The sequence below is a fragment of the Lonchura striata genome, chromosome Z, assembly GCF_050655825.1.
Source record: "Lonchura striata isolate lonStrDom1 chromosome Z, ASM5065582v1, whole genome shotgun sequence".
In the NCBI taxonomy this organism is placed as follows: Eukaryota; Metazoa; Chordata; class Aves; order Passeriformes; family Estrildidae; genus Lonchura; species Lonchura striata.
In genome coordinates, this window is record NC_140740.1 from 58,488,978 (window position 1) to 58,511,371 (window position 22,394).

Genomic DNA, 22,394 nt, shown 5'->3' on the forward strand with positions numbered 1-22,394 from the left:
AGCTACAAGTTTCATTCCATTAAGTTCACCCTGTATCCAGTGAAATGCTAGCCTTAGCAGTTAGTTTGTCTTAGGTTGATGTTCAAAGGTGTGTGAGGGGAGTAAATGCCTATCCTGACTACTTCGCTGCTTTTAACAACTGAGGTTTTTGTATGCAATTCTTGCAATGTAAATAATATATATCCTGAATTGTTTCAGAAGATGCGGCATGCAGTTTTTGCTGGGTTACAAGCAGTAATAAACCTGAGAATTTACAAGTGGCTTATGGGCCTTACCTTACTGTACTTGGCCCTTTTCCTACTACTGCAGGATCTTTCAGGAGTTGAATACTTAGAGTTTTGGCAGAATTCTTCCTGATTGAATAATTATTAGAAGTTATCTTCACTATTTCACATAAGGTTTTTTTTTAAAGTCATTTCAACAAGGTGAATGTTAGGTATGGCTGAAGCATGCAGGACCTAAAATTATGTATATTTTTTAAAGTCTTGAGTTCAAAGAAAGGCGTGGCAAGTGGAATTGTAACTGTGTTCTGAAATTTGTTGAAACAAGAGTGAATATCTATTAGCTAAGAAATAGCTACAAAAAAAGTAATTTTTTTTCCTAGTGCTTCGGAAACTAACGGTCCATGGCTTTGTAGAACCTCATTGGAATGCAGAGGTGATGGTAAGTGTGTTTCTAGGTCTAGATTAGAAAACTTTTGTGATGATTTCAGGTGTTATTAGAGCTACATTTGAAAATTGCTGAAAGGCATATGTTTGTATTATGCAAAGGAAGATGAAGCAACATTCTCTCAAGGTTGTCCTCCCATCAGTCAAGAGCTCTCAAATCCTAAACAGATTCTAAACAGTATGACACTTAATGGCATAATGTTTAGAAAAAGAAAAGACACCCTTTCCAATTTACACACTGCATGATGGTCACACTTGTTACTTATTGAAAGATGCCTTAAATGTGCTCTCCTCACCCCAGTTAAAGCCAATTTGTCAAGCAATGAATAAGATACCATGCTAATGTGTTCTATCACATTTTTTTGAAATAAAAGTCGCTGTTCTGCAGCCCATGGAGAGGGTACAGTCAGACAAAGAAACTCAAGCACCTTCTTTAACCTCCAGTGCTGCCTGTTTCGCTGGAGGAATTGAGTACCTACAGCCTACACTAGGAAGTTGAGAACAAAGTAGAACTTGAAATGCATAATTTAAAGGAAATGTCTGTAGTTACCTTTTACTAGAGTTGCTATGCTGTTTATGTAGCACTAATAAGGTCAGTTTGGATTACCGATGCAGTCTGCTTGCTAGTTTCTTGGGGCAATTGTTTGTTCAAAATAATCAAAGAGTTCACTTAAAAATTACAAGGTCATGTCTGAGCTGGTAGCACATCTTAACTGACTTCAGTCTGACATAACTTAGTTCCCATAATACAGTGCAGAATAAGTTTCATCTTTCAAAGACATGTTTGTTTTTCAGGGTTTTCTATATGCTGTATTTGAACGGCTGAAACAGTTTCTGGAGTGCAGTAAGTATCTGAGTATTTTTCTCTGTATTAATTGTTAAACATTAGAAGCTGGATGAAAATATACAGGCTAGTGCATCATCAATAATCATTTAGGTTCAAGGTATTTTATATAAATTAACGCTGTTTCTTTAAATGCTGCTGAAACTATCAAAGAGGAATCCAGTAGAAGTGTCTTTTTGCATCAACAGACTAAAATCACATCAAAATTGTATTAGCTGTCATATTTCAACAACACTTTTTATGAGAATAGATGTCTAAACTGAATAGGAAGATTTTTTTTTTTTTTAAATAAGTTATATGTAATTTTAATATTTTGGTGGAGTTCCTGGGTTCAGGAGTCTGTATTTTGGTGGCTTTGGGGCTTTGGGCCTCATTTTTAGAAGAGATGGAAACTGCCTCTATTTGCCACTCTCACTATATTACAGTCAGGCTCCTTCTGGCTCTTTCGTTTTCGACAAGAAATGTGCAGAATTTGAATAGGAGGAATTGAATTCATTCCATACTGAAGTTTGATGTTTATTGTAGTCCGCTAGACTATGAAGACTTTAGGGTTTCTGTGTCCTAAGACAAGAGCTGAGCTGAACCTTCCCATTTCTACTTTTCTAATCAGTAGATTGTTTAGCAAAAGCAGGTTCCAACTACCTTATAGGATTAGTGTTTACATTTATTATATTGTGTTTCTACCTGTATGCTTTCAATATGGTACTTTCTATTATTTTCTTTTTTTTTAAATAAAAGTTTTGCATGTTTTTTTTCCTAATTTGGAATGTTTTCTAATGTCTATTATAAATTATTCTTTAAGGTGGAGTTTCTAGAAAAGCACATAATAGTATGCAGCTTTATTAAAAGGACATCTTTATATTTTCAATGCATAATTATTTTTTGACTATACTAGCCTTTGCTTGCATTATTTTAAATGCCTTTTATCATTGAATTTTCTGTAATGATGTCACAATTTTTATAGCCTGATCAAGTGCAGTGAATTTCACTACAGTTGAGAGAAACAGTTTAAGATTTTCTATTCCCAGTCATTACCTTGAATTTGATTTGGAATTTATTTTGCCTTAGAACTTTTTCCAGGGTTAATTTAATCTCTTAAGTACAGTAAAAATAAGTTCTTCTCTGTTTTAATTATTTAGAACTTAGCTATCCAGAAAGAATGTGAAAGTCTAAAAAATTATAGTTGTGAAATGTCTGATTTACCAGGTAGAAGTATAAGAGCAGAAAGCATATGCAGAGATCATCTAGAAAAGACCATAATTCTGTTCACTAAAGTGGTAAGTAAAATCTCCTTTCAGTTACTGCATAGTTTATACTTCTGGAGGAGCAGTCCCCATCCAGACTCATACATGCCTTAAAATGAATCTGTTGTAGACCTTTCAAAGAAGTGGAAGGTACTGTAACTTAAAACTTTTTTGTTATGTCTTTTTGAAGAAAAGGGTGTCTGTTTACTCATGCTGATGTAAGTTGCAGCAGTGAAGAGTACATTTTCTTAGCTCAAAAAAAATTGAAGTGCATTCCATAAGTAAATTATTGAACTAGAATTTGTGTAAAGAAGAGTTCAGGAAGCATTGGTTAAACAATGGTAATGGTATAAAGGAATAGAGAAGATTGAGGCTTTTCATCTTACCTTAATAGTTAGATCACTGTTTCTATGGCTTTGTTAGTTCTGTGGAATTACTGGCCACACTAATTAATGAAAACAAAATGAACAATATACTCTTGACCTCTGAGGTTTGTATTGTCCAATACATTTGGACTTGTCAGCTGATTCTATACAAGTTTTAAATGCATATTGTTACCAAAGAGAATTTTAACATACACACTTTGACTGTTTTTGTTTTGTCCTTTTTTTATTTTTTAAAGTTAAAAAATCTACAGAGTTCCCATTGTTTTCAGATTCTATCTAGAGGCCGTGGGTGTATTTTAAATATTCAGCCTAGTTATCAGAAGTAAAAAGCACCTAGCAGCTTCACCAAAATTGATCTGAAGATGGTCTGACACATTATTTTGGTCTTGTCATAGTACTTAGATTGCAAATCTGCATCTTTTTTCACAGACCTGAAGAGAAAGCAAATTTGATTAATAGGTAATCTATCACCTATAGAAATTCACATGCAAGAGTATAGGTTTAGGCATTTTTGCAGTACTAAAGAAGACTAAAGGAATCCCCCAGTGTATTTTAGAGTACTAATTGGAAAAGCTAAGTTGAGGAAGCAAGTCATACTGCATTGATAGTGTTGGTGGGGGGAAGCTGTATAGGCCTTATACCTCTTTTGCTTACATTGATTCTAATGGGGATGAATTACCTGCTATAATAGTAAAATAAAATGTTTTAAGAATGGCTGATATATTTTATTTACTACTATTTACTACTACTACTATTTACTACTAGTCAGTTGGTCCATTTTTTTTGAAGAATTGGTATTCTTCCTTATACTTAAAAAAAAAAAGTAGTTTCGAACCAAAATCGATAATTTTTCCATTAAATAATGCTGCATTAACACTTGATACTGATCATTTCCTAATTTCTTGTCCATGTTCAGTTTTCTATAGTTTTATATAAATTGTCAGCTGTTTTTGATAACTAGTTTACTAAAGCATTTAATAAGACTTCACTAAAAGTGTTTTGATTTTTTCTGTTTCTACTTCCTTTTCTTTTAAGCTTTTGGACTTTCTGGATCAACATCCTTTCTCATTCACTGCTTTGATTCAGAGATCACTGGAGTTCTCTGTAAGCTATGTTTTCACAGAAACTGGTGAAGGAGTTGTATTTGAGCAGTTTATTGTACAATGCATGAATCTCATTAAGATGATTGTAAAAAATTATGCATACAAACCATCCAAAAATATTGAAGGTACTGTCACTATTTACTAAAATATTTTTTTATGTCTTGAGAAACATTTTGCTAGCTATTCTCATCAGTTAAACTCCTTTATTAATGTTTTAATAATTATTGAAATATGTATGTTTCTATGTCTGTATTGATAATTGTTATTTTAACTTTTAAACTACTAATGTATATAGATAATGACATTCCAAAAGAATTTTAAATGCAAAAGGAACACAAATATATTTTATTTTTTGGTTGTCTTAGTTTCCATTGAATGAATTTTAAAAAGTACTGAGGTGTAGAGTTTGGTTTTTTTCATCAACTAGTTTGTTGCATTTTTCCCATGAGATGTTTGCTAAAATGGTATATTTTCTGTATAAAAATGGTATCTTTTCTGTAATTAACTAATACCAATACAATGTAACACAGAAACACAATGGATTGGAGATACAGTTGAATATAAAGGAGTTCATATGTTTTGCTTTGTAGGATTGTTTCATTTTGAAACTTCATGCAGTGCTGTATGTGTGAATTAAAAAAATACCTCAACCTTTCACATTAATTTTACATGTGGCAGTGACTAGATAGCAATTAGCATTCTCTATGAATTTGAAAAAAGTTTTATATGCATACTGGTATGTGTCAGAATAGATTACTTACTTAAAAACCTACCTTACCAGCTGAAAGTCAGTTAAAGTCTACCATGAAAATATGTTTTTTCTGTTTTTCTCAGAGGATAAGAATTTTTTATTGATTGACTTTTCTAATTTTACTAAACAAGTCTTTGATCATTAAGCCACTTAATTGTAATCTGAGATCTTTATGTTTTATTTCAGACAGCAGTCCCGAAACCCTTGAAGCACATAAGATAAAGACAGCATTTTTCACATACCCAACACTAATGGAAATATGTAGGAGATTAGTCACTCACTATTTCCTACTGACAAAGGAAGAATTGACCATGTGGGAAGAAGATCCAGAAAGCTTCAGTAAGAAACATGCTATATAGTTGGTAGTAGTGTAATTAGATATTTGTATAAGTGCTTCATATCCAGATTGTCTCTACAAATTGCCTGCTGCAGTATTGGCCATTTTATTTCCTGCAGTCTTCTTACATGTACAAATATTCCTTCTAGACATTCTTTTTGTAATAAAAGATTTCTCAGTAGTCTGTGATACCCTTTTAACCTAACACTAAACTTTGTTTGAAAGAGTTGAAATAATACGTTTTTCTTTTCTTTGTGAAATAATAGCTGTAGAAGAGACTGGAGGAGATTCTTGGAAGTACAGTCTCAGAGTAAGTGTTCAAATTGAAAGAAATCCATTAAACATTCCTGAATGCAATTCTTGATAGTTTGTAACCAAGACAGATAATACTTGAAAAAAAATCTTTCTTATGTTTCTTCAGATTTAGTAAAATTTAGCTTTGTTCTATTTTCAGTGTTCAAACTTGCTGAAATACATGAGAATTTATGCACTTCATGTTTTAGGAGGGAGGGAAAAGGAATTTGCTTCAGCATCTGAATTATGTAGCATCTGGTTAAAGCCAGCAGAAGTTGTCTCTTCTTTAAGCTCATAACTAATGTAATCACTTAGGAGTTTGTTAGTAGTCTTGAAGAGTGAAGGAAATTCCAGATGCATCTTTATTAGTTAATTATATTAATTAACTAGTTATTATATTAGTAGATTTAGTTCAGATCAGAAATATGCTGTTGTAGTGTATCCCCCAGTTGTAACTGTTGTGTTTTATTTTTCAGAGAGATCTCAAAGTTTATTTGCTGGATTACTTTTATTTTAAAACTAAAAAACCCAGCGTGGTGCATATAGTATATTCGGGTTGTAAAATGGTGTTCAGTCCAAGTCCCTGGCCTAGAGCCACTAAACCAATACACAAACAACCTGTGACATACCTACAGAGTGGTCACTGGCAGCACAGCACCAGCTGTTTCACTCCACAGATTCATTGTTCTGCCACAGAACTGGGTGATACTGATGGAGCCATCAAGCTCTTACTAGAGTTAAGCATAATGTATAGTAGAAAGAGTGGTATTTCTTACAATATTAATTTTGCTACTATATATTGTGTTTTGAATTGTGACTTTCAGTGCGAGGTATTCAGCACTTAAAATTTTAGCATAAAATATATTTTAATTGCCTTTATTTTAATAGATTCTAACCTGATCTTTTAATTTTTCAGCCATGCACGGAAGTCCTTTTTATGGATATTTTTCATGAATATAATCAGACTCTTACCCCAGTTCTTTTAGAAATGGTTCACAGTCTACAAGGTAGGTTATTGACAAAAATTATGGAGGTATAAAATTTAGAATTGTTTACATTCATTACCTACTCTTGTCAACTATTAGGCAATTTGACCTTGTAACATCTAATTTTACATAGTGCTTTCTCTGTATTTTTAAAAGGACATGTTAATATTCTAAAATTATTTCTAAACCTATTATAATGGAATGCATTGTGTATCTAGGAGGGGGAAGTCCCAAAGGGTCTTTGGTTTTCATTGTAACTATTCCAGATGATTGACAAATGTTGTGGCATTTCTAATTTTATGAGGTTTCAGGCTTTCTTGGGAGTGATCCACAAGCTTAATGAATTCTTTGGGTTGTTTTTAGTTGGGAACTTCCTGTTCAGATGTTGCAAGGAAGTTCATGCTATGTCTCTGCCAAAATCTTGGGGGGAGAAAAAATTTTAAAGGAAAAAGTTTAAGTTATGCTGTCATTTGGTAGAGTCTAGATGACTTTCCAAATCTGAAGAATCTGCTTTAAAAATTTATGGGTTTTCTGTATGAAGACTGAATTATTCATAGATTGAGGAGTGATTAATATTTTCTTTGTTTTACCTTATGATTATTGCCCCCAACCTAAGTTTTATAATGACCAGCAAAGATAATAAGTAAGATTGCTTTTTTTCCCCTGGCAGTTCAGCTCAGTTTGATTCCCCCAGCTGTCTTAGTTGAGTTACAATATTTTGTATTCGAGCTTATCACAAAGGATCATTACACTCTATTAAAATAAAATACATACTCACTTTTTGAGAGTGGTTTCTGACTTCACAAAATCTGTTCATAAAGTGCTTTGTGTACATAGGTTTTGGGGTGGCTTGTTGTGCTGTAATATGGGGAGTAGTAAATGATTCCTTATAATAGGGTTGACAGTTAGTGTTTTTGTTTCCCAAAAATTACTTAATACTATAATGCTAAAGGTACTCCTGTATGTTTTTCATTCTCCTGGGGCCCATAGCAGTTTTCTTCTGCTCTTCATGTTTTCAAATTGAGATTAACTGTTGAAGTACTAGATGATATCAAGAATCCATTAATTCTTAGAACTTTAGAAAATATTTACTTTTAGGCACACATGTATAAAAAACATCAAGGAATTAGGGGTAGGACCTTTTTGGATGTAGTACTGTGTAGTTAACAGTTGTCTGCAATTTGCATGTTTTGAGTATTTTCATTTGAAATACTTGCTTCTGACTTAGATGTATGTTGTTATTAAAAATGTTCCTCTCCAAAGAAGTAAGTCAGAAATAGGGTATGAAAGCAGAGATTTGATCTTGATATAGTCACTGGACAAGGTATCAAAACTGAAATGACTGAATTTGTAAATTGAATAAAAGCAGTGAATGCAGTCCTAATACATGTCTTTCTTTCTTAAAGCATTTAAGTGCAAAGTTGTTTGCATTCCTTGTTTTAGTAACACTTTTTTATTTATTTTAACTTTGGCTTCTAGGATCTACCAACGTGGAAAATACCAATGCTATACTGATTAAAGATGCTGGTAAATTAAGTTTTAGTTTATCTTTGAAGCAACAGAGCCACTTTTCTGTATGTGTTTTACTTCTTAAAAATTGCATGAAAACTTTGCAAGACTTTTTTAAAGTCTTCTGTAAAGTGGGACCTAAATCCTAATTCTTCTTTCATTGATGTTTGCCTTCACTTTTGAAAATGTTTATGTAAAAATACACTGCTTTTTGGCTTTTTTCTGCAACAGGCAATCTCCTTTACTGTGTTGTTCTTTCTGCTGTGCCAAGTAAATGACTTTCAGTCATTCAGTCATAGATTCTGAAAAAAATAGAGATACTCTCTCCATTTTATAAGTGAGGAGATTTTATAGCAAAAGAAAATAATTGTTTCTTATGGAACGATCCTTGATGACAGAATAAGATCCTTATTGTTCTTTTGGCTTCTAGCTATTTCTGAGAATGTAACATCTTCCATAATGTCTTTCTTTTACTAATAATTTGCACCAGAGTTCCTTTCATCGTGATCTGATAAAACTTTCTAAAGAAAGATATGCTTCGGCTTTGTTTTCTTTATTATGTTCAGGTTACAAAAATGTGGTTTGAATATTAAATTAATCTGATTATTTAATATTAAAAAGAAACATTGAAGTAAACAATAAGCATAACTATTCTTTTCCCCCAGTGTATAATGCGGTTGGACTGGCTGCTTATGAACTATTTGATAGTGTGGATTTTGATCAATGGTTTAAAAATCAGCTATTTGCAGAACTACAGGTTTCTGATGACAGGTAAACACTTTAATTTGTTATGCCTTCATCATTTAAATACAAACTGTTGATACAAATCTGGTAAGATATAAAGCTGTAAAATACTCAACCTTGAAACATATCCACTAAAAATGAGGAGAGGTATGAAGTGCATACAGATAACTGATACCAGTCACAGAAGTGACAGTGTTCTTGACAGTTCATGTTTAAATTGTTGTGTGGTGAATCCTTCAGGGTTCTGTTCAAGTACATTGTCTGTCTTCTTGCATACATTAGAGTTGACTAAGCCTTCTCAGAATAACCACCTTTGCTTGTTTAAAAAATTATATTTAGGCCTCCAGAGACCCTGGAGTCCTGTAGGCTAAGTCCAGCTGAAGACTGTGGAAATCATGCCAGTAAAATGATAGTTTAGCCAAGACAGTGATTTGTTCTTCTCTTTAAGTTTAAATACAAGCCTTCTATAATTCTGTTCAGTTAATTCTTCTGCAATAAAGAGGGGAAATAAGGGATTGGGTTGTGTTGTAAAGGGTGGATGATTGCACCTTTTTCTAACATGAAGAGTTTTATACAGTCCATCTGCTGTGGTATTTCCTTCTCACCAAGGTCATCCTCACTTGGATGGCCTTCACATGAGTACCTCCTGTTATTCAGTGGATATCATGGGGTATTTTAAAGATCGTTTTTGGCATCTCAGTACACACAGACTGAGCTGTCACTCTTTGTAACTATCTGGATGTTCCTTTACTGTAACTATCTGTTCCGCCCTTTCCTTCAAACTCCCCAGGGGAAGGACAGTGACCACTATTGTGCATGCTAATCCTTATCAGACGAGTTCAAATCAGCCGTTGACTCTAAATAAGTATGTTCTATTTTTCTCAACAAATTCATCAGCAATGACCAAAATGTCCTTCGAAGACTGTTGCTATATTTTTCTTCCACATTTGCAATTCATTTTACCACTGGCAATTTTTAAGAGAAACATGAATTAATTTGTTTCCTTATACCCTTAGGAACTACTATAAATTGTAAATGATTTTCCATAATGGGTCACTAGTCAGCTCTTTTATTTCCAAATGTTCTATTTACAAAGAGAATTCAGTTTCCTGTAGGTTGAAACTTAAAATATTAAAATGCTTTTTTCCACTACAGTAAACTTTGAAAAAATTAATTACTTATTTTTGGATGTTATGTTAGTGTCAAAGAATGATTGCCACAGTTTTTTATTTTCTGTCTCCTGATGCTTTTATTCTTCTTCTCATAAGACTGTTTTTTTTACTAAGATTTCACTTACTATTTGCAAGTTGCCAAGTACCCTAATGATTAGGCTGAATGTCAGAAGAGCAGGAAAAAATGGGAGATGTTGTATAACATTGTTCAATTGCTGTTGTGTTCCTCCAGCAGCAGTCTCTAATTAAAGCTGCCATGACCTTAGAAGCCCATGCTGGCTATGGCATTTTTATGTTATTACCCATATAGCTTAAGTAAAACTGACAAATTTTGTGTTGTTGGTACAGCTGTATTGCAATTGTGAAGACACCTGATTCAACCATTTGGTTGGCATTTGTGATATCCCAGGATGAAGTTCCTGTGGGGACAGAAGCTGGCAGTAGAAGTTGTCTGGAATTTTGAAGCCCTGTTTACTTTAACAGCTTTTACTGCCTTCATCATCAGAGACCACCGTGGCAATAAGAGAAGGAGTGTTAGTGGCTTGAGTGGAGTACTGCTTTAAGAGCAGCTCTGGGAATATGTATGCAGTTCAGATAAAGTGGGTTGGAGGGTATCCTCTGCTGTCCCATGGAATGTCCTGTGGTTACTAGTATGCTTGTTCAGAACTGGTTGATATTTGGAAACACAAATCTATGTGTTGTCAGCAGTGAGCGTCGAGTTTGCGATGTTTTGTTTTCTCTGAATGTTTCATAACCTGTTGATAGTATGTCCATCAACCATGACCACAGTAATAGCATAAATATGGAATTAATAAAAGAGTCCTAGATTTTTAGAAATAGTGCACTGCCAAATTTATCTCTTGTCATGATGCTTACTTTTGTACTGATTAATGAAAAACTTTTCCATGACATGGAAGTATACTTTTTTTTTGCAATTATTCATTTGTAAAACAACATTTCCTCCTGAGAGAGAAAGTAAAGTACTTTTGAATTGAATACCTGATGTAGTCCAGACTGCTTAAAGGTACTGTCCTATGACTAATGCAGCAGAAGTTACCTTATTTTGAAATATGGTCACTTTTCCTGTATGAGCTTTAGGCCCACCAGGCTTAGTGGTGGACCTATGCTCAGTCACTGTGTGCTCTTTTTGTAAAAGCTAATCTTCTGAAAAAAAACTAAAAAAAAAAAAGCTAAGCTTTTCCCAGAAATAGTGAATGTAGAAAAAGTAGGACCTCAAAAAATGAGCACCTATGAGAAACTTCAGTATTAAAAAGCAAACCCATTAAAAACCACCAAAAAACCTAAACAAAAAAACAACCCAGACAAAACCCAAACACGCACCTACCCCAAAAAATCTCAAAAACATGCTGTATTTTATCTACCATGGAGAGAAACAATATAGAGATGCAGAGGTAGGATATATTCATTGAACAATAGACACCACCAGACCTGAAATCTTTGCTGTCAGCACAGAGTTATGTACATATATCATAAAATTTAAAACTTTATGTGATAGTGGTTTGGAAATTATACAACTCCAGTCTCAATACAATCACTTAGTTTTTTAAATACTCTGATGTTTACAAGATTAAGTGTCAGAGGCCTTCTAAGAATAAAAAAAGTTTTATCATCACAGCTTCTTGAACAAAATGACAGGTGCATTAATAAGGCAATGTTTTGTGTAAATAATGCTTCAGCATGTGTTATTTATGCTTCACTGCCACTCAGTAAACATCAAGCAACACTGGACTGTTATTCCTCATTAGATATGTGTTCCACTCTAATGAATTACTTTATACATGCCATTTCTACAACTTTCATGTTCTCTGAAGGTGTTCTTTGTTTATAGTCTTGTAGTTATGGGAATATTTAATAAAAAACACTTAATAGAGAGAAATCTCAAAAACATCAGTTTAAATAGCATCTTGATGGCTTACAAGGCAGTAATTCTTCAAATGAAAAACATACTTATGATAACAATATATTAGTTCATCTTTCTTAACTTTATGGTTAAGAAAGGTTCATGGTTATTATCATGGTCATATTTAACCATATGTTTAAACCATTTAACCATATGGTTAAATATGGCTCATCTTTCTTAACTTTATACAACTGTAAGTTAAACATATAAATCTGAGCTGTTTGATCAGTAGAGAAAAATAGCAGCTCTTGTGAAATGCTTTTCTCAATCATTGTTCTGGTTTGTTTTTTCCATCAACTCTAAAACTGTTTGACTTGTGCCCTTGTCATGGCTCTAGTGCAAGATTAGCTAATGTCTGTTCTCAGAATAGTTTTAGACTAATGAACTACTTTGACAGTTGCTGTAGTGCAGTCCTTAAGTTTGCATTTTTAAATTGTATCTGACTTAAAATTTTTGAGCATAAACAGACTGTTAAGGGAATTTCTGGGAACCATTGTGAAAGCAGTAGATACTATGATTACAGTAATAAGTGTAATATTTATTTTAATTTTTTTAATTTGTGTGCTGCATGCAGAATGAACTGTATCCCTAGGGAGACATTCAACATCTAGTCGTTTAGGATGAAAATTATCTTTTTCAGACTAAGCTGGTTTTTCCTGAGCCTTCCTGTGAAGAATTTTAATGGAAAATTCAGTTTTTGCACTGAAGCTGATCTTGAAAAACTAAGTCTTCTAATTGTTTTAGGCAATAACATTTTCATAATGATTCTTGGATTTCTTTTTCATCAAAGTATTCTATACAACTGGTATAATGAGTTAACGAGTGCAATTTTTTTCCTTCTACTTTTAAAGGTATAAACCAATACGCCGACGAGTAATATGGCTGATTGGACAGTGGATTTCTGTAAAATTCAAATCAGATTTGAGACCTGTTTTATATGAAGCAATTTGTAACTTGCTTCAAGACTGTGACTTAGTGGTAAGCATAAATAACTAATCTTTCAGACTACACATTTGTTGCAATCACAGATGAAACAGAAATACCTCACTCTGTGTACACTTGATTGAGAATTTCATAACATCATACTTTAAAGTCTGTTGTGTCTTACAAAAGGTAAACCATTGGGAAGATGTGATGATGTTTAATTGTGGAGATACTAATAGTAATGTCAAAGATATTAAATGAGGCCTGAAGATGTTCAATAAGTGATGATGTTGTTCCTGGAATTCATTTTCCCACCAATCTGGTTTTTATTGGAATGCAATTATGACATGCCTTATAGTGATTTATAAACTAATGGATACTTTGTGTAACTAGAACTGAGTTATTCTGTGACTAGTCCCTTTACTATACAACATTGATCAAGTGAATTTGCAGGTTGACACCAAGTTGTGTGGGTTGTTGATCTGCTGGAGGGCAGGAAGGCTCTGCAGAGGATCTGGGCAGGCTGGATCATGGGCTGAGGCCAATGGTGTGAGGTTCTACAAGGCCCAGTGCTGGGTCCTGCCCTTGGGTCACAACAGCCCCAGGCAGTGCCACAGGCTGGGGCAGAGTGGCTGGAAAGGACCTGGGGGTGCTGGTGACAGTGGCTGGACATGAGCCAGGGTGTGCCCAGGTGGCCAAGAAGGCCAATGGCATCCTGGCCTGGATCAGCAATGGTGTGGCAGCAGGACCAGGGCAGGGATTGTCCCCCTGTGCTGGGCACTGGTGAGGCCACACCTCGAGTGCTGTGCCCAGCTCTGGGCATCTCAATTCAGAAGGTACACTGAGGAGCTGGAGTGTATCTAGAGAAGGGCAGTGGAGCTGGGGCAGGGATTAGAGCACATGTCCTGTGAGGAGCAGCTGATAGAGCTGGGGGTGTTTATCCTGGAGAAAAGGAGGCTCGGGGTGACCTTATCACTTCCTACAAGTGCTGAAATGGAGATTGTGGCCAGGTGTGTTCAGTCTCTGCTCCCAGGCAGCCAGTGATAGGACAAGAAGAACTGGCCTCAATCTGCACCAAGTGAGGTTCAGGTTGGACGTAAGGAAAAATTTCTTCACTGAAAGAGCTGTCAAGCATTGGAACAGGTGGAGTCACCTGGAAATGTTCAATAATATGTGGATATGGCAGCTGGGACATGGTTTAGTGATGGTGGTGCTGGTTTGGTGGATGGACTAGATCATCCTAAAGGTCTTTTACATCCATAATGATTCTGTGATTCTATGGTTACTTAGGCATTAAAGTTACCTGCTAACAGGATATGATAAATGGCATTGGTTGCTAAACTGCTTAAGTACAAATCTGTAGCTTTTAGCTACAACTCCAGTTTACCGGCAGGTGAGATGGAGTTGAGATGCTGGTTTTGCTATTGTTTCTTTTGTTTTTGTTTTTAAACAAACTGAGCTACTAGCCCACAAAAAAAACCCAGTAAATGAATTTTGCTATTTTGGTAAGTACATATTAATTAGCAGTTGCCAGTCATAACAATAATTTCTAGAGAGATTTGATTCCAGACAGCTTTAGCAGAGGAGGGTGTGTTTTTCATCAGCTATTTTTATATAATGTTTTGTAAGGCATTTCTACGCACCTACATGAAGAACAGTCTAACTTCTTGAGTTTATTTGATTCTGTGCTTCTTGGTTGAAGCAAGCTCTGAGATAATTCTGAGTAAAACTCCTCTATTACAAGAGTTTTTATCACAGTCTAGATAGATATCTTCTTTAATTACTTCTTGTCCTTGAAGGTTTTGCCTGAGTAACTTTTTTCAATTTCTACCACTTTAGCAATGACAAATAAAATGTAAAGGATACTAAAATGAAAGTGAATGAAAATGAAGTAACTACATTTCTTAGAGGATGATAGAACACAGTGATTCAATTGCCAAAACATCAAGTGATTTGATATTGTCAGGTACTCTCTGGATAATCAAAATGTTTAATGGACGTATGCATGATGCTTCTTGACTTTTGTCTTTCAGGTCCGTATTGAGACAGCTACAACACTGAAGTTAAATATCCTTATTTGCAAAGCTGTTTGATTAGTTCTTAATTCTGACTTACTGGAAAACAATAAATTTTAAACTTTCTACCAAATTCTTCACGTTATATTTTTTTGAGTATCCATGAAATATTTGCTCATTTGAGTCTTGATATCTATCTTCAGTCTGTATTATTTTTCCTTAATGTTTGTTTACCTGTAGATGACTTTGAATTCAGAACCGACCAGTTCTTACCAGTAAGAGCATTTATATATTCTGAAGAATAGATAAATACGTAGAGAAAAGCAGGAAAAAATATTTTCCAATTTTATTTTGAACTGCATTATTTAGTAATTGATTTGCATGCATGTTATTATTGTATGTTCAGTCTTCACAGACTCAAATATATACTCCTGCTGCTGCTGTTAATTTTGCTAATGTGTAGACACATTTTAGTATTATGCTACTACAACTTCATAGCAGTGTGTTTAGTGCTCTATATACCGGGTGTTGCCAGATAGTTTCTTCATGATAAGAAAATACTAAAACTGTATCTAACAGATACATCTCCACACCACTGTGGCTCTCCCACAATGCTGTTTCACACAGTACTTTCCAACCTGCTGCTTAAAATTATTAAATACAAATATGTGGTTTCGGTAGTGCCTTAAAGCACTGCTTTGTGGTCCTCCTGTATTTGTGTTCTTTACCATGGTCATTTCTGTTGTCAGTTAGTAAACAATGGAAAGAAATAAATATGCCAAAGTTTTATTTTGGTCACTCAGGTTTAGCAGATGTTTCCTCGTTTCATTTTGACTTCCATATTAATTTCGACTCTCTTGAGAACAAAGAAACCAAAATGCAGAGTGCATCTAGACTGTAAACACTGCAATTTTCTAAGATGTCTTTTTTGGTTCAGTATTTAACTTTTATCTGCTGGTCCAAAAGCTGGAAGACTGTACTTTTGGTTTGACTCTAGCAAGTGCTCCTTCTGGAGAGACAGCCTGTTTTATCTGTGAAATCACATTTACGCTTACGAAAATGTGGAAATGGTATACATTAAAACTGGTCATGTTTAAACTGGTGTGTTGAGGTAGAACTGAATTTTCTATTACCTTGCTTAGTCAGTGATTGGCTAATGTGCTTGTTTTGCAAGTGAAAGAGTAACATTTTGCACACTTTGTAAGTGTTTTCAAAGTTTATTGCTGTTTTAGAGTTTTAAGCATACAGGAAAATTACCAGTTCATGTGACGAGTTGTATTTTTGATGGTATAATCTGTGCTTCTTTATTTTTCTTTTAGTACCTGGAGTCCATGTTTACACTGCTCTTTCAGCTACTTCAAGAAGTAACACAGTGTGACACCAAAATGCATGTTCTTCATGTTCTGTCCTGTGTGATAGAAAGAGTCAATATGCAGGTATTTTTTTTTTTGTATATTTCAGTTTTAGCTTTGTCCTAAGAACATGGAGGAGGCCTTATTGTGGAAGGAAAATGTCATCAATAGACTGGTTGTTGCTGTCAGAGATGCCTGTACTGTTGGCATTACTTGATCCTCTTTTCAGTTCTCATTTATCTTTTGTGAAAAATGTTAACTTACTTTCCTTATGTATTTTTTGTATTGAATCACTTTCAGAGTACTGAAGGATTTTTACATCTTGTGCCATTTCTTGCAATTTTATTCTTTTATTTGTGGTTTATTCTAATTGTCTCATATCTGAACAAGTATTTAATCTATCTTACATATGAGAAAAGGCATTTTTGGGGAAAAATGCTTTGCACTCGTAGGGATTGTGCAGTTAAATTTGTAATTTCTTATTGATACTGATATGGGTCAGAGTTGCCTCTACAGCTTTCTCCTTAATTGCATGACAGGTTTCAAAATCACATTATGAATTCTCAGTATGTTAGTGTTAAAGTACATCCTTCAGCTTTTACATTAAGAATTGGAAGATGTTTTTCCAGAATTAACAAGGAATAGTTGGCTCCTTTTATCTCAGGCTTTGTTGTGGTGGGTTTGGTTTGCGTATTTTTTTCAGTGCTACTGTATTAAGGACAGAGATAATGCATGGTTTTAAGTTTATCTTGTCTTTCTATAAGTAATCCTGTCTGAGAGCCAGATGAAACTTTCATAATTGTCCCTTGTCAAAAAAGTCAACATGACAGCAGATTTCCCTGCAGTTTAGAGAAGCAGCATTAAAAAAAAAAGTTGAGAAAGAACCCTTGAATGTGTTTAAAGTAATTCCTAATTAAATACTTTCAAAGACAAATAATATTATTTAGTATTCTAGTATTGAAGACCATAATAGAAAATAATACAGGCTAGGACAAATCTCTGAAAGTTACACAGGTGTAATTCCTAGTCAGAGACTCAGTGACTCCAGAGGTTATTCAGTTGTTTGTGGTTTTTGTTGTTTGTTTTGTTTTTTTTTTTTTTTAACTGGGACTGTTTCTGATTTTAAAGAATGCACTCTAGAAATCATGTCTAAGTGAAGAATATACTAATATGAAAATACCTCTGCATATCAAGCTTTAAATATTTTTTGTGTCGCATTTGCTACATAAGCTTCATTGCCATGCACAAATAGTATCATAAGTAATATATTCATTTCAAACTATTGTGCAGTCAGAAGTTACTTCAGTCACAGAGTAAAGAGTACAACTCTAAAGAGTTTTAGAAAGATTTAAGCAAACTCTTGTGTTTTTACTGAGACAAAAACAGCTCCTGTATTTTGCAGAAACTATGCTTGGGATAAACTATTAGTCTTGTTTCACATACTAAGAAACCAATTTGTGTTCTGAACTTTAGATACGACCATATGTAGGATGTTTGGTTCAGTATTTACCACTCCTTTGGAAGCAGAGTGAGGAGCACAATATGCTACGGTGTGCCATTCTAACCACCCTGATCCATCTCGTCCAGGTAAGGAGTCTGAGCCACATAAACATTATCAGTACTTCCTACAGTTCTTTATTGATAATAAAACAGCACATGGTTATATTGTGTGCAGAATCTATGGTATTAACTACTTCTTTAATACAGACTATATGCCACACTACCTTCTCCAGCTCCTGTTGCATCCTAAAGAAAATGTAGTAGGACTAGCAGAGACCAAGAGCAATGCTCCTACAACAGTGTCTGTACAGGAATAGACTAAATATGCAGTCTTGAACTTGTGGAAATGCATTACTTAAAAGGATGGTATTGTAGAGGTTAACAGTGGAGAGAAAGTGAAAGGGAAATAACAAATCTTATAAAAGGAGAGAAATAAAGGTTCTTTCCAAAGTGCTGTAACTTTAAATGAAGAGGAAATAGCTTTCTACCATAAACAAATCGTGGAAATTCTTCTTCCTGTCCCCCGTGGAGACTAAAATATGAGTATTTTTTTACAAAAGGTGTATCTCTTGGTGTAGACAGAAAAAGATGAGAGAGATTTGTAGAAAAATCTTTTTCTTGTAAGGTGTATTTGTTTAAGTAAGTAGATAAATACACAAAGAAGCTGCAACTTTAAAATATCAAATAATTTTAACTTTTCTGTTATCGAAACATAGGAATTATGCAAGCTCAGCATTCCACTAGCCTCAGTTCTCTTGAGTAGTAATATTACAGTACTTTGTATTACTGTTCAGTAATTGGCAGATGTTCCCAATTAACTCTTGGATCTTTGTCATGGATCATTTAAAAACTGAATCACTGTCATCAGCTTGTGAATCTTTGGGTAGCTATATAAACAAGCCCTTCTCCTGAATATTAGAATATGTCAAATGATTTTGTCAATTATAAGAACCAAAGAGTATTTTCTTTTCTTGACCTGTAAAACATTCAGCTTTTAGTCATTTGGTATTTGCTAAACTTGTGACTTCTCCAAGAAGGAGAATGACCAGTAAATGATTTTAGGAATGTATGTTCTTTATATTTTTTTCTTGCAGGCTATTGGCATCAGGCTGTTTTGGTGTTTTATGAAATGGAAGCAAGTTCAACCTTTGATTGCTTGAATGCATGTTTACATGTGACTGTAACAGCAATGTAGATCTTTTCCAAGCTATTTTTTGAAATGCTTGATTTAAGGCTTTTAGCATATTTTACATTTCTAACTTAATTTGTAGGGCCTGGGAGCAGACAGCAAAAATCTCTACCCTTTTCTACTTCCTGTTATCCAACTAAGTACAGATGTTTCTCAGCCTCCACACGTCTATCTTCTGGAAGATGGTTTAGAGCTGTGGTAAGAATGTTGTCTTTATTTTTGTATCCCCAGAAGAAAAAAAGTTGTAAAAAGCTTTGAATATTAACTTTGTTATGTTCTTGTTACTTTACCTTGACATCACCTGTATCATACCTTTGCTCAGAAGACAGGAGTTTAGGAAATGAATATACTCAGCTATTTTTAGTTGTGCATTGTCTATTACTCATTTTCAGGTAGTTGATACCGAGATACCATTCTGTAGCAGGACAAAAGTTATAGACTCATTATAATGTGCTTGCTAATTTAACACTTTGGTGTGCTTGACTTAGGGAGAACGGTGAACCAGTGGATCAGAGCTGGTTGGAAGAGATGACATAATTACAAGGGTAAAATGTGGAAGTTACTTTCTATATCTCAGATTATTTGGTGACTGAACATAAAACAAGAAGTGACACTGTGCTCAGTTTGCCATGAGCCTGATTTACTTGTTTCGGGTGCAGCTAATGCTGTAAGAGGGGAGAATATAAGATGGAACCAAATTCTGAAGGATAGGAGTACACAGAGTTTGTCTTAAAATAGTGAGCAATTCCTTTGATTTAAATTATAAATAAGGATTTCAATTACAAATACTTAACCTACAAATGATCTGTTCTATATATGCAGCAAAACTGATTTATAATGCTGGTGGCAGCAAGTCAAAGTGCAAGAGTGCCTCAAAATATAGAACGTATATATGCCTTTTACATATATAAGTTCAGAACTTTTACATCTTCTTAATAATACTGATCTTGAGCTTGTCCCACTGATGTCTGTGCATAAGAATGGTATTTTAAGATGTCCTAGAGCATCAGAGAAATCCGGAGAGCTGGCAGGGACAGTTAGGACTCTGAGGGCTTCTTGAACCAAGAACAGGAAAACAACTAAGCTATTTCACATAACCAGACCTGTTATTTAAATGTGGTAATCCCATGCCTAAGATCTAGGAGAAAATGGAATTTGTTGCTGGGCTTTAAATGCAAACTTAATTTGAAAACTACTGTTTTCAAATCTCAGGAATTATAAATTGTTATAAACAATGTAATCTAATGCCTCATTTCAGACTTAAAAAAATGTAAATGTGTGAGCTGATCCATCACAGCTTCTTTGAGAATTAGAACACGTGTTGTCTTTGCACTGTAAATATCCCTCTCTATCCACCTTCTCCAAGTTCCCTGGCTGGCTGCTTCAACATTCTTGCTGTTGCATTTCAGAACTTATGTTGTCTTCATGAAAGGACAGTATCATGTTTTTCTTTGTTTTCCTACCTTGACAAGACCTGTGCCTGTACAGATGAGTGTGTTATGAGGAAAATTGCTCTGCTTGAAGTATGCTTCTGCGTAATTGTTACGCATTGTTAATAACATAGATGGTTACTCGAAGTTAAAATATTTATGTCTCTCAAAATGATTCTCAGTGTTACACATACATCATCTGAAATATTTTGCTTGATCTGTTCTTAGGTTAGTGACATTGGAGAATAGTCCATGTCTTACACCAGAACTCCTGAGAATATTTCAGAATATGTCTGCCCTTCTTGGTAAGTCTTTCACTAATAAAATTTCAGGGTTTTTTCTTGCTGCTTGCTGTTCATGCACTAAGCAATACTCTTGTGGTTGCAAGTACTAAAGGAGCTTGTAGAATTGTAATAAAAATCCGTGAATTGGTTCTTATTGTCTGACTTTCTCATATTTTTTAATATTTATAATCTACTTACCCTTCTTTTTTTAAAATAAATTGGCGCTGCTGTACATGAAAGATAAGACAAATTTCAAAGAAAGTTTATAATTTCAGAGGTTATTTTAAGAAGTTTCTGAAATTTAACACCAGATATGCCAAATATTATTGATATTGATTATATGGAATACTTGCCTGTTCTGCTTACAACCAGAATAAAGTTACTAGCTTTTCCCTTATCCAGTTAATAACAATGTAGGATATTTCATACTACCTGACTATGTCTATAAACATTTGGGTCGAGTATCAAAATTAAAAACAGCAGTTTGTTGGCAAAATATAAACTTAGTAATGAGAAATAGGATTCAATGCTTAGGAAATACTGATATTTCAAGTACTTTTGCTTCATAATTAAAGGGAGTATAAAAATTCTGTGGTTTAATTTTATGTTAGTATGTTTGTGTTTAGATGTTTAGCTGTGCTTTTGAGGTTTCAATACTAATACATCAAATGGGTTAATTTTTTTAGAATTACAGAAGTTATCTTTTTAATTGATAATTGTTTTCAGGACTTAATATTTTATTCTACTTTTACTGGTCAGTAGAAAGTTATGTCATGGTAGGTAGGTGCATGATTATGTCTTCTGTTATTTCTCCCTGTATACAAGATCTCTAATGACAAAACTCTGTTTAGTAGTAGTGACTTTATGGTTAAATATTCCATAGCTACTGCTAAAATTTGGTGGCTGCTGAGTCCTGATAATTTGTAATCATCTATAACTACACACCTACCCTTCCACCTTCTTGTTCTGTGTCAATCAGAGGTGATACATGCTGCAGGAGGCCTGCACTGCATGAATGGTTTTCATGCTTTGTCACACTGGAAATATGCTTGACTTAAATTCAGAAATACTCTGTATTTGTGGCTTATTTGTTTGCTACTGATCTCTTCCTCCCAATCCTCATGTGATACTTTTCAGAGTAGAGATGAGCAGAAATGGAAACCTTGGCATACTCTCCTTAGAAAAGGTGGAGGTATTCTCGAATATTCTATACTTGCTATGATTTCCTTGTTTTATGAATGAATCCTGGAGAATAGTGATGCTCTCCTTTGGAAAAAAAAGACATTCTCAAGAGAAATTATTTATTCTGAAAAATGAAAATTAAAATTATTATTTATTCTGAAAAATGATGCTGGTGTAGTAGCAGTACGGTTAAGTTGGGTGGGGTTTTCTTAGAACAGGCCTTCAAACATGCTTATGTCAAACTTTTTTTTTTATCGGAGTTGGGAGTGAGTGGCAAAAACACAGCAGTTGATGTGTAATCACAGAGTGATTTTTTTCTGTAGGCTTCTGTACTACTTCACTTCCTGAACATTTTTCTGAAAAACTGTTTTTCTGAGTGTCATGTTCATCAAAAATTTTGATTGCTGCAAAATGATGCACATTTTTCCAGGAAGTGGAAACGATTCTTGTATGTGGATATCAGAGGAGTTACACAAATCAATTAGATTTGCCTTCAGGAGCAGAATGTTGGATTTGATATGAAGGTTTGATTTACTTGCATAAGTGAAAGATTATGGCG

The 22,394-nt window shown here is 34.3% G+C and overlaps 1 protein-coding gene across 15 annotated transcripts in view; it reads left to right on the top strand.

Annotated features, from left to right (window-relative positions):
* Positions 1 to 22,394, top strand: part of IPO11 (importin 11) — an 81,612-nt gene that overhangs the window by 22,583 nt on the left and 36,635 nt on the right. For all 15 annotated transcript variants that reach the window (XM_085566966.1, XM_085566965.1, XM_085566962.1 and 12 more), the window contains 16 exons: positions 605 to 663; positions 1,464 to 1,512; positions 2,719 to 2,789; positions 4,178 to 4,370; positions 5,183 to 5,335; positions 5,600 to 5,643; positions 6,544 to 6,634; positions 8,093 to 8,140; positions 8,788 to 8,893; positions 12,811 to 12,937; positions 14,917 to 14,950; positions 15,133 to 15,173; positions 16,218 to 16,334; positions 17,724 to 17,837; positions 19,022 to 19,137; positions 20,598 to 20,674. In XM_085566966.1, coding sequence (XP_085423092.1) covers positions 605 to 663; positions 1,464 to 1,512; positions 2,719 to 2,789; positions 4,178 to 4,370; positions 5,183 to 5,335; positions 5,600 to 5,643; positions 6,544 to 6,634; positions 8,093 to 8,140; positions 8,788 to 8,893; positions 12,811 to 12,937; positions 14,917 to 14,950; positions 15,133 to 15,173; positions 16,218 to 16,334; positions 17,724 to 17,837; positions 19,022 to 19,137; positions 20,598 to 20,674 — 1,440 coding nt within the window. The remainder of the gene's footprint in view (positions 1 to 604; positions 664 to 1,463; positions 1,513 to 2,718; positions 2,790 to 4,177; positions 4,371 to 5,182; positions 5,336 to 5,599; positions 5,644 to 6,543; positions 6,635 to 8,092; positions 8,141 to 8,787; positions 8,894 to 12,810; positions 12,938 to 14,916; positions 14,951 to 15,132; positions 15,174 to 16,217; positions 16,335 to 17,723; positions 17,838 to 19,021; positions 19,138 to 20,597; positions 20,675 to 22,394) is intronic.